This window comes from Terrapene carolina, unplaced genomic scaffold (assembly GCF_002925995.2).
Source record: "Terrapene carolina triunguis isolate 2854851 unplaced genomic scaffold, T_m_triunguis-2.0 Scaffold401, whole genome shotgun sequence".
NCBI lineage: Eukaryota > Metazoa > Chordata > Testudines > Emydidae > Terrapene > Terrapene triunguis.
The window spans coordinates 248,444-261,407 of NW_020664752.1; the positions used below are offsets into that span (position 1 = coordinate 248,444).

The window sequence follows — 12,964 nt, forward strand, 5'->3', positions numbered from 1 at the left end:
CCCCCCCCCCCAGTTGTGACCCAACCCCCCACCCCCCGAGCTTCCCAGCGCGTGAGGTCCCTGCCCCCGGGGCGCTCACCTGTCAGGTGATAGACGGAGTTGAAGCCCAGGCCGAAGCGGCCGACGGTGCCGGGGTCGCGCAGCTTGTGGCTGTCGCCCGTGCTCTGGATCCCGTCCCAGTCGGCCTCCGAGAACAGCCCGTCGTTGTAGGCCACCAGCGCCGGGCCTGGAGCCAGGGACAGCGTGTGAGGGGCGGGGCCTCGACCCCCCAGACAGCGTGTGAGGGGCGGGGCCTCGACCCCAACCCCCCCCAGACAGCACATGAGGGGCGGGGCCTCGACCCTCCAGACAGCGTCAGGGGCGGGGCCTCAATACCCCATGTGACGTTACGAGTGTAAAATATTTCATTGAAAGGTGACAGCGTCCCTAGACCTTACCTGTTTCCTGTGTGGAGAATTGTGACAGTGAAGGAAATGTGCCTGTCAGGGGTATTGACTTGCCTATGGAGGGAGCTACCCCAGCCTCCAAGCAGTTGCCTGTGAACAGCCCGGTGTGCTGGGACAAGGGAAATGAAATCCCGAGCTGTGTGTCTAGTAAAGGAAAATGTGTCTCCGGCTCTTCTTTGTCTGTGGAGCAGACAGAAGGTGCCTTTCAGCCTGTGATGGTTGAGAATAGTGCAGTTGTCTCAGAGTTGGTTCCGAATTCAACTAAAGCCCAGGAAGGGAACGGTCCTAAGTTTGTGTGTGCTGGGGAGAACGGTCCTGTAACTAGGTTGCATCCAGTTAGTGTCCTAGCAAAATCCCAGAGACCAGACAATTCTGGTGCTTATATTTTGCCTGTTGCCAATGTGTGGCTGGAAAAGGGTGTAGCTCTGTCTGATCAGGGTGATATCCTAGCCAGGGCACAAGGAGAGCAGAAAGATAATTTAATTGTGTTACCTACTGATGGTGTGGAAACTTGCCACAAGGAGAAAATGATTCCTAAACTTGTGTGTGTTGAGCTTAACAACTTGCAGGTTGCCAGTGACTATGAGGAAAGTTGCAGAGGGAAGGAGAGTGCCTCTAACCTTTTATCTAGTGAGTCTATGAGTTTGCCTGAAAGGGGATTGTGTGGAAATCCGCCTGATGGGCCAAAGGTGATCATGGATGTAAGTAAGACCCAGAAAGAGTCTGTTGTGGCTCAGGGAAGTGTTCATTTAGAGCAAGCCCTAGGTGAAAAGGGTAAGAGCAGAATTTCTGTGAGGGGTGAATTGTTGCTTAGGCTACGTCTTCACTACCCGCCTGAATCGGCGGGTAGAAAATCGATCTCTCGGGGATCGAATTATCGCGTCTCGTCGGGACGCAACAATCGATCCCCGAATCGACGCTTGTACTCCACCAGCGCAGGTAGGAGTAAGCGCCGTCGACGGGGGAGCCGTGGAGGTTGATTTGCCGCCGTCCTCACAGCGGGGTAAGTCGGCTCAGATTCGTCGAATTCAGCTACGCTATTCGCGTAGCTGAATTTGCGTATCTTAAATCGACACCCCCCCCCCCCCCCCAGTGAAGACGTAGCCTTAGAGAAGCTGCTAAGGAAAGAAATCCTCTGGTAATCTGTGCAAGCAGTTTGCTACAACTGAAGGGTGTAAAAGTGGTTTAATCAAGGAAGTGTCAGTTCCTAACAGCCAGAAATTTTCTGTTGTGAATGGATCCACTGACTTTCCTTTTGAAAGATCTAGTGTGGGTAGCTTTGAGAAGGTCTCAGTAAAAGCTGTTAAGGAATTTAAACAGCCCTATGACCAAGTGGCTGGGCTTGGGCAGCTTGTTGGAAAGACAATGGTTTTGGGACAGGACTGGCTCCATGCTAATTCGTTAAGTGAGCAGTCTGTGCTTCAGGGTCTGAGGACAGATTTGGTTACTGGTGTTTCAAAGCAGAACAGTTTGCAGGGGGAGAGCAAGCAAACTCTCGCCCTCAGACTCTTTGGATTTGTGTGGTATCTCTGTAAGACAGAGTCCAGCCTTGGAATTGGTAGCAACTAAAAATCTAAACGCTAGCATCTGTGTTGATGCAAATTACCTGGCTGATGGGGAGAAGAAAGACTTGCTAATAGCTAAAAGAACAGGAGTACTTGTGGCACCTTAGAGACTAAGGGTACGTCGCGGGTAGCGATCGATTTATCCGGGATCGATATATCGCGTCTCGTTAAGACGCGATATATCGATCCCCGAACGCGCTCACCGTCGACTCCGGAACTCCACCAGAGCGAGCGGCGGTAGTGCAGTCGACGGGGGAGCCGCGGCCGTCGATCCCGCGCCGTCTGGACCCCAGGTAATTCGATCCAAGATACTTCGACTTCAGCTACGCTATTCACATAGCTGAAGTTGCGTATCTTGGATCGATCCCCCGCCCCCCAGCGTAGACCAGCCCTGACAAATTGATTTGAGCTATTACTGCTAATAGCTATTAGCACAGAGAGCCCATCCAATCAGCCAGTGAATTCTGTTAAGCCAGAGAAATCCGGGTTTAATCCTTCAGGAGAAGGAGGAAAGAGAAAACTTACTTTTGCAAAGGGAAACCACAGGGTAACCCTAAAAGGCCCAAACCCCAATGGTACTGAGCCAAAGGTGTGGCATAGCAAATGGACACTTGCAATGAATTTGTTGTTGTTGCTAATGGTAATTTTTGTGACTAATGTGTTGCTATTACCAAGAACTGTAAAAATGTACAAAGTGCCTAATCTATTGGAAAATCCCTTGAACACGTTGAAAGTGATACATAAGAACACACCTTATGTTAAAAGGCCTTGTAATGCTAATGTTGCACTGTTACTGCCTGTAAACAGTATTAGAACTTTGCACAGGAGAAAAGACATTCCAGACTTGATGTGCTGTACGAAAAGGGAAATGGAGACACACTACCAGATTGCTTTCACGGCTAAATGCCAAGATTCCTACACTGTGAACAACATTAATATCGACGTTGATTTGATGTTAATTGGGTTCCAAACATTTGCCAGAGCTTGTATGGATAAAGTAGCTATGTTCTTTGGCTCTGGGCAAGATCACATGAATCATACAGGAACCATGCTGCAAGAGCAGATCCAATCCACTATGGTGCTAACCAAGTTTTACCGTAAGTTCATAAAGAGATTCAATCATGTTATTGAACAGGACTTTAATAAGCCATTTCTGTTATACCCTGATACGGCTTCTAACCCCGTACAAGCTGTAATGAGACAGACCCAAGGATGGGGAGCTTTTGGGATGCAATCAGTGATGTTTGTGTCATCCCTTCCTGCATCAATTTTGCGTTGGGGGTGTGACGTTATGAGTGTAAAATAATATTTCATTGAAAGGTGACAGGGCCAGAAAGAGTTAATTAACTCAGACTGGCCTACCCATGGGTGAATTGTAGAAACTGGTTAGGAAGATATGTAAATGACTAGAGCTTTGAAATGTAAGTCTGTATTGTTAGAGGTAAAAGGGTAGATGTTTGCTCAGGGCTTGTAATATAAGCAAACAAGTCTTGTCTATTGCTATAGTTTTAATTCAAAGATCAAAAAGGAATATTAACATTTATGATACTTGAGTGAAATAGTATTATTGTCTCTATGTCTCTTTGAAGGTTGTGGTAACCTGTATCTGAACTGTTTAATGGATAAATTACCCTGTGCTAATTGCCAGGATGTTTGGGAGAAGGAGAGTTAGGCCTATTGTTTTCTCAGGCCGAAAGGAAGCTGGAAATGTATAAGAACGCTGGGACATGATCCTTCTGCATCTCAGATCTGCTTTGGGTTTCAAGAGGGGGAAACCTTAAGCCACAAGGATTGAGATCCCCAGTCACTGACTGGAGCCACCCTGAATATGGACATTGGACTATAACCTCTGGACTATTTCTAAAAGGACTTTTGGCAACTACAGGCTCACCTCTGCTATGTGTCTGAACCTCAAGAATTGAATTCAAGTCTGTCTGTGTATTGATCTTTTAACCAACACTCTTTCTCTTTTCTTTTTGAATAAATTTTAGTTTACTTAATAAGAATTGACTATAGTGTGTATTTTGGGTAGGATCTAAGTTATAATTGAACCTGGGTGTGTGGCTGATCCTTTGGGATTGGAAGAACCTTTTCTTTTATATGATGAGATAAGATTTTCATTAATCATCATCATATCTAACAGGTGGGTCTGGATGGAGGCCTGAGGCTGGGTACTTTAAGGGAACTGCGTTGTTTGAACTTCTAAGTAACCAGTGAGGTACTACAGAAGCTGTTTTGTGCTGGTTGGTAAATCTAAGTATTGGAATAACTACCAGCTTTTGGGGTTTGTCTGCGCCGTTTTGTTTGCAGTTCACCCTAATTGAGTGACCTCAGCTGGCTCCCACGGGCAGCACCGTCACACCCCAAACCCCCCCAGACAGCGCACAAGGGGCAGTGCCTCAACCCCCCAGACAGCGCGTGAGGGGCGGGGCCTCGACCCCAAACCCCCCAAATCAGCGCATGAGGGACAGGGCCTCTACCCCCCCCAAGACAGCGAGTGAGAGGCGCCCTCCCCCGACAGCATGTGAGGGGCAGGGCCTTGATTCCCCCGTCGCCCCCAGACAGCACGTGAGGGGTGAGGCCTCGATTCCCCCCGACCCCCCACACACAGTGCGTGAGAGGCAGGCCCTTGATTCCCCACACACACCCAGACAGTGCGTGAGGGGCGGGGCCTCAACCCCCAACCCCCCAGATAGCGTGTGAGGGGTGGGGCCTCAATACCCCAACCTCCCCAGACAGCACACGAGGGGCGGGGCCTTGACCCCCTCCAAGACAGCAAGGGATAGGCAGGGCCCCCATCCTCCCCCCCAGACACTGCGTGAGGGGCGGGGCCCCGATCCTCCCCACATTGTGTGTGGGGCGAGGCCCCGATTCCCCCAACCCCCCCACACAGTGCGTGAGGGGCGGGGCCCCAATCCCCTCCAGACACCACATGAAGTGGGACTTTGATCCTTTGATCCCCTAAACTACCTCCCCCAACACTATGTGAGGGGCAGGACCCGCAGCCCCCCTAAAGAGGTGGGAGGTGTATGAGAGGTGGGACCCCCGATTCCCTAGCTCCCCTTCCCCAACCCCCCTAGCCCCCCATCTCCTCACACACACCCCTTCAATCCTGCCAGGCCCCCCAGGGCCCCCACCATCACCCAACATAAATCCCTTCCCCAGAGCTGTCAACCTCAGCCTCTCCCCCACCCCCCGGCTGCTGCCCCCTTGTACCCTGCGCTTGCTGCAGCCCCTCCGTGGCCAGGCTCTGGGTCCCGTAGTGGCGCTCATCGCACAGGAAGATCACCTCCGTGGCCCCCGCATCATCCGCGTTCTGGATCAGCCCCGGGGGGGGGGGGGGGGGGAGGAGGCACAGCGCCCGTCAGCACAGATCCCACCCATCCCCAGCTCATTACCAGCCCCCCAGCTTGGGCACATGGCTCCACTGAGTAGGGGAACTAGGACTCCTGGGTTCTCTCGCCAGCTCTGTGAGGGAAGTGGGGTCTAGTGGTTAGAGCAGCAGGGGCTGGAGCCAGGACGCCTGGGTTCTCCCCCTGGCTCTGGGAGGGGAGTGGGGTCTAGTGGTTGGAGCGTGGGGGGGGTGTCCTGCTGTGAACCCCCCAAACCCAGGACTCACCTTCAGAATCTGCCCCCCATCTGGGTACTTGCGCAGGATGCTCTGCAGGTATTTGAGGAAGGGGGGGGGCCTCTGCCGGAACCCCCTCCTGTGGAGAGGGGGGGAGAAAGACGCGCATCACTCACCAGGAGAAATCGCCCATCCATCCCCCAACACAGGCCCATCTACCCCAGTATCCCGCCCCCTGGATCAGCCCCACAGGCCCACCTACCCTGGTATCCCGCCCCCTCCCTGCCCCCTGGATCAGCCCCACGGGCCCATCTACCCCAGTTTCCCACCCCCTGCTGATGGAAGGGGTCACTGAGCCCTCCTCAGGGGCTCCTGCTTCATCATAAACACACCCCGCCCCCAATTGCTGTCTGTCCTCCCACCAATGGGTGTCCCTGGGTCCATCAGCGCCCCCGCCCCGTCCCCCCCGCCCCTCCAGGGGGTGGCCAGGCTCGGATGCGATCTCCTCGCAGGCCACCAGAGGGCAGCACTGCCTCAGGAACCAACCGCCCCCTTCCCTGCCTCCAGACCCCTAACAGCCCATGGGGGACACGGGTGGGGGTGGCCAAGTCCTGGGAAAGGGGGACTGGCCTTTCCTGGGGGCTGGAGGGCCAGGCTCCGGGCCGGGGGGGAGGGATGAGGAGGGGACCTCCCTGCAGGGGTGAACGAGAGCCCTGCATGACTTGCGAGGTGGGGCAGGTAGAACAAAGGGAATTGGGGGGGCTGGGGTATGTGCCAGCCCTAGGGAGGGGGATCGGACTCCCTGCCGTGCAGAGCAGGACAACGACCCCCATGTCTTCACATAAGAACGGCCACACTGGGTCAGACCAAGGGTCCATCTAGCCCAGTGTCCTGTCTTCCTACAGCGGCCAATGGCAGGTGCCCCAGAGGGCATGAACAGAACAGGGAATCATCATGTGATCCATCCCCTGTCGCCCATTCCCAGCTTCTGGCAAACAGAGGCTAGGGACACCATCCCTGCCCATCCTGGCTAATAGCCATTGATGGACCTATCCTCCATGAACTTATCCAGTTCTTTTTTTAACCCTGTTATAGTCTCGGCCTTCACAACATCCTCTGGCAAAGAGTTCCACAGGTTGACTGTGCGTTGTGTGAAGAAATACTTCCTTTTGTTTGTTTTAAACCTTCTGCCTATTAATTTTATTTGGTGACCCCTAGTTCTTGTGTTATGAGGAGGAGTAAACAACTTCCTTCTTTACTTTCTTCACACCAGTCATGATTTTATAGACCTCAATCATATCTCCCCTTAGCCATCTCTTTTCCAAGCTGAAAAGTCCCAGTCTTATTAATCTCTCCTCATATGGCAACCGTTCCATACCCCTAATCATTTTTGTTGCCCTTTTCTGAACCTTTTCCAATTCCAATGTATCTTTTTTGAGATCGGGCGACCACACCTGCACCCAGTATTCATGATGTGGGCGTACCATGGATTTATATAGAAGCAACATGATATTTTCTGTCTTCTTATCTATCACTTTCTTAATTATTCCCAGCATTCTGTTCGCTTTTTTGACTGCCGCTGCACATTGAATAGATGTTTTCAGAGAACTCTCCACAATGACTCCAAGATCTCTTTCCTGAGTGGTAACAGCTAATTTAGACCCCATCATTTTACATGTAGAGTTGGGATTATGTTTTCCAATGTGCATTACTTTGCATTGATCAACACTGAATTTCATCTGCCATTTTGTTGCCCAGTCACCCAGTTTGGTAAGATCCCTTTGTAGCTCTTCGCAGTCTGCCTAGGTCTTAACTATCTTGAGTAGTTTTGTATCATCTACAAATTTTGCCACCTCACTGTTTACCCCTTTTTCCAGATCATTTATGAATATGTTGAATAGGACTGGTCCCAGAACAGACCCCTGGGGGACACCACTATTTACCTCTCTCCATTCTGAAAACTGACCATTTATTCCTACCTTTGTTTCCTATCTTTTAACCAGTTACCAATCCATGAGAGGACCTTCCCTCTTATCCCATGGCAGCTTACTTTGCTTAAGCACCTTTGGTGAGGGACCTTGTCAAAGGCTTTCTGAAAATCTAAGTACTGTACACTATATCCACTGGATCCCCCTTGTCCACATGCTTGTTGACCCCCTCAAAGAATTCTAGTAGATTGGCGAGGCATGATTTCCCTTTACTAAAACCATGTTGACTCTTCCCCAACAAATTATATTCATCTCTATGTCTGACAATATTGTTCTTTATTATAGTTTCAACCAGTTTGCCTGGTACTGAAGTCAGGCTTACAGGGCTGTAATTGTGGGATCACCTCTGGAGCCCTTTTTAAAAATTGGCGTCACATTAGTTATCCTCTGGTCATCTGGTACAGAAGCTGATTTAAATGATAGGTTACAGACTACAGTTAGTAGTTCTGCAATTTCACATTTGAGTTCCTTCAGAACTCTTGGGTGAATACCATCTGGTCCCGGTGACTTATTGCTGTTTAATTTATCAATTTGTTCCAAAACCTCCTCTAATGATACCTCAATCTGGGACAGTTCCTCAGATCTGTCACCTAAAAAGAATGGCTCAGGTTTGCGAATCTCCCTCAGATCCTCAGTCGTGAAGACCGATGCAAAGAATTCATTTAGTTTCTCCGTAATGGCCTTATCGTCCTTGAGTGCTCCTTTACCACCTCGATCATCCAGTGGCCCCACTGGTTGTTTAGCAGCTTCCTGCTTCTGATATACTGTAAAAAAAATTGCTATTACTTTTTGAGTCTTTGGCTAACTGTTCCTCAAATTCTTTTTTGGCCTTCCTAATTGTATTTTTACACTTCACTTGCCAGAGTTTATGCGCCTTTCTATTTTCCTCACTAGGATTTAACTTCCACTTTTTAAAGGATGCCTTTTTGCCTCTCATTGGTTCTTTTACTTCGTTGTTTAGCCACGGTGGCTCTTTTTTGGTTCTCCGACCACGTTTTTTAATTTGGGGGATACATTTCAGTTGAGCCTCTATTATGGGGTCTTTAAAAAGTTTCCACGTAGCTTGCAGGGATTTCATGTTTGGCACTGTACCCTTTAATTTCCGTTTAACTAAAGTCATTTTTTGTAACCTTTCTGAAATTAAATACTACAGTGTTGGGCCGCTGTGGTGTTTTTCCCGCCACACAGATGTTAAATTTAATTATATTATGGTCACTATTACCAAGCGGTCCAGCTATATTCACCTCTTGAACCTGTGCTCCACTTAGGACTAAATCAAGAATTGCCTCTCCTCTGGTGGGTTCCAGGACTAGCTGCTCCAAGAAGCAATCATTTAAGATGTCAAGAAACTGTATCTCTGCATCCCTTCCTGAGGCGACATGTACCCAGTCAATATGGGGATAGTTGAAATCCCCCATTATCATTACTGAGTTTTTTATTTTAATAGCCTCTCTAATCTCCCTGAGCATTTCACAGTCACTATCACCATCCTGGTCAGGTGGGCGGTAATATACCCCTACTGCTATATTCTTATTGTTAGCGCAAGGAATTTCTATCCATGGAGATTCTATGGGACAGTTCGGTTCATTTAAGATTTTTACTTCATTTGATTCTACGCTTTCTTTCACATCTAGTGCCACTCCCCCACCAGCACGACCTGTTCTGTCCTTCCGATATATTTTGTACCCTGGTTTTACTGTGTCCCGTTGATTATCCTCATTCCACCAAGTTTCTGTGATGCCCATTATATCAATATTTTCATTTAATACGAGGCACTCTAGTTCACCCATCTTATTATTTAGACTTCTAGCATTGGTATATAAGCACTTTAAAAACTTGTCACTTTTTAGCTGCCTACCATTACCTGATGTAATTGAATGGGACTCTTTTTTATTTGACTGTTTCTCATCAGATCCTACCTGTATTTTATCTTCCATCTTCTCCTCCTTACTAGGTCACAGAGAATCTCCATCAGTAGATCCTCCCCTAAGGGATGTCTCTGTCCAAACCACGTGCCCTTGCACCTGTCGGCTTCCCCCAGCCCTTAGTTTAAAAACTGCTCTACGACCTTTTTAATGTTAAGTGCCAACAATCTGGTTCCATTTTGGTTTAGATGGAGACCATCCTTCCTGTATAGGCTCCCCCTCTCCCAAAAGTTTCCCCAGTTCCTAATAAATCTAAAGCCCTCCTCCCTACACCATCGTCTTGTCCACGCATTGAGACCCTGCAGTTCTGCCTAACTGGCCCTGCGCGTGGAACTGGGGAGCATCTCGGAGAAACGCTGACCTATGGCGCTGCTGGTAACCCAGCCCCGACTGAGATCCGCCTTTTCCGGCATGGCAGAGACGGACCCCAGGGTGCTGCGGTGCCCCCGTTAACACCACACCGGGGACCTGTGCCAAATGCGGCAGGGAGGGGCTGGGGCATGTGAGACAGACGGGGGGGGGGGTCCACACAGCACCATCCTCTGCATGTGTATGGAGTGCAGGGAGGGGGGAATAGGAGTCCTGGCTCCCAGCCTCCTCTCTAACCCACTACCCCAGCCTATAACCTTTCCAGAATACTGTACCCCTTTCAGGAGGCCGATTTGTCTTGCGTACCCCCAAGTTTCACCTCACTTAAAAGCTACTAGCTCACAAACTCAGCCATAAAACGACAGAAGTGTCACAGCCACAGTGTTACTGACGAACGGCTGACTTCCGCATTTCCACTATATCATTATAAAATCGCAGCCCCCACCCCCAGGCTGAGAAACATTGATATTGTATAGAGAGCAGTAAGTCACTGTCGGTATGAACACGGAGTTCGCCGGTTGGAAAGCATGGCAAATATCTAGATGACCCCTGGAAGACCTCTGTGTACCCCTGGGGGTGTGTGTGCCCCTGATCGAGAACCACTGCACTAGACCCCACTTTCCTCCCAAAGCCGGGGAGAGAACCCAGGAGTCCTGGCTCCCAGCCCCCCTGCTCTAACCACTAGACTCCACTCCCCTCCCAGAGTCACGGAGAGAACCCAGGAGTCCTGGCTCCCACCCCCCTGCTCTAACCACTAGACTCCACTCCCCTCCCAGAGTCACGGAGAGAACCCAGGCCAGGCCAGCTGCCCCCCTGCCCCCTCGAGGAGTCCCGGCTTTCCCTGGCCTGAGTGAGAGCAGCCAAACCTGGGATATTCCAGCCCCCTCTGCTCCCCCCAACAATGCCCAGAACCTCCCTACCCAAACGCCCAGCACCCCCTACCCACAACACCCCCCCAACCCACACGCCCAGCCCCCCTACCCACAACACCCCGCCAACCCACACGCCCAGCCCCCCTACCCACAACACCCCCCCCCACTCACACGTCCAGCACCCACCCCCCAACTGGCCCTGCTCAGTCTGGGGCTTGATGCTGGGAGCTGCGCAAGAGACCATAATTCCAACTCTACATATACAATGATGGGGTCTCAATTAACTGTTACCACTCAAGAGAGAGATCTTGGAATCATTGTGGAGAGTTCTCTGAAATCATCCACTCAATGTGCAGCGGGCGTCAAAAAAGCAAACAGGATGTTGGGAATCATTAAGAAAGGGATAAATATTAAGACAGAAAATATCATATTGGCTCTATATAAACCCATGGGACGCCCACACCTTGAATACTGCATGCAGATGAGATGTGGTCGCCCCATCTCAAAAAAAGATATATTGGAATTGGAAAAGGTTCAGAAAAGGGCAACAAAAATGATGAGGGGTCTGGAACAGCAGCCGTCTGAGGAGAGATTAATAAAACTGGGACTTTTCAGCTTAGAAAAGAGACGGCTAAAGGGAGATGTGATTGAGGTCTATAAAATCATGACTGGTGCAGAGAAAGTAAATCAGAAAGTGTTATTTACTCCTTCCCACAACACAAGAACTAGGGGTCACCAAACGAAATGAATAGGCAGCAGGTTTAAAACAAACAACAGGAAGTATTTCTTCACCCAACACGCTGTCAACATGTGGAACTCCTTGCCAGAGGATGTGGTGAAAGCCAAGACTATAACAGGGTTCAAAAAAGAACTAGATACGTTCATGGAGGACAGGTCCATCAATGGCTATTAGCCAGGATGGGCAGGGATGGTGTCCCTAGCCTCTGTTTGCCAGAAGCTGGGAATGGGCGACAGGGGATGGATCACTTGATGATTACCTGTCTGTTCATTCCCTCTGGGGCACCTGGCACTGGCCACTGTCAGGAGACAGGATACTGGGCTAGATGGACTTTTGGTCTGACCCAGTCTGGTGGTTCTTATGAGCCCCGGGGATTCTGCCTCAAGCAGCTCTTCCCACAGACAGGGTCTGGTCTCTGCTGGAAGGGCGACCCCGGCGAGAGAGGGTGAAGGCTTGGGGGCCTTATCCCAGTCTGGTGCTACCCGCACAGTCCTGATGGAGGCGCCCTCATCCAGGGAGAAAGGTGCCATCTGCCTGGCTCGTTATCCCACCTCCCACGCAGGGCCAAGCCCTGCAGGCCAGGCCAGCTGCCCCCCTGCCCCCTCGAGGGGTCCCGGCTTTCCCCGGACTGAGTGAGAGAGGCCAAACCTGGGATATTCCAGCCCCCTCTGCTCCCTACCCAAACGCCCAGCACCCCCATACCCAAAAGCATCCCCAACCCAAAAGCCCAGCGTCCCCGTACCCAGAACACCCCACAACCCAAACGCCCAGCGCCCCCAAGCACCCACCTCTTCGGCTCTGTGGCCGCCATGGGTAAACCTGCAGAACAGAAAACAGAACCGAGCATTAAACACGTGGACATAAACCCAACCCCACCCCCTGGCATAGGGCGACACAGGGCGGCAGCCGGTCCCTGCCCCCAGCGCCCTCCCGATGGAAATAGGCCCCGGGTGGGGAAGGGAAACTGAGGCGGGGCAGGGGGTTGTGTAAGGACATCCAGGAGGACAGTGGGAAAGCCAAGGGGGGAACCCAGGAGTCCTGGCTCCCACCCACCGCTGTAAGCACCAGACCGCGACTCCCCTCCCAGAGCCAGGAGGGAACCCAGGCGTCCTGCGCCCCGCCCCGCCCCCCCCAGGGCCCGGCTAGTTCCCACCTCGCTCGCGCTCGGGCTGGTGCCGGCGGGGGTCGGTGCTGCCGGGTCCGGGTCCGGGTCCGGGTCCGGGCACCGTCTGGGACCCCGGCGAAGGAGCGCGGCCCCGCCGCTTCTCTGGCTTTATAGCGACACCCCCCCCCCCCGCTCGCCCCGCCCCGTTTCGATTCCTCAGACCCAGTTCGGTTTCGATTCCGCTCCGCCGGATACGCCGCGCTAGGCAGCCGGGGTGGGGGGCAGCGGCGGTGCGGGGTGATGGGGCAGGTGAGGCGGGGGTCTCTGGGATGGGGTTATGGGGCTCAGTGGGGAGGTGGGGACTAGTGGGGTGTGGGGCGGAGTCAG

At 51.7% G+C, this 12,964-nt stretch overlaps 1 protein-coding gene across 1 annotated transcript in view; it reads right to left on the reverse strand.

Annotated features, from left to right (window-relative positions):
* The window catches only part of LOC112115110 (sacsin-like), a 25,744-nt gene extending 13,461 nt beyond the window's left edge, over window positions 1-12,283 (reverse strand). Inside the window, 4 exon segments of the mRNA XM_029912964.1 lie at window positions 80-226; window positions 5,228-5,340; window positions 5,632-5,718; window positions 12,261-12,283. Of these exon segments, the coding sequence (XP_029768824.1) occupies window positions 80-226; window positions 5,228-5,340; window positions 5,632-5,718; window positions 12,261-12,283 (370 nt within the window).
* Between the last annotated feature and the right edge of the window lie 681 nt (window positions 12,284-12,964).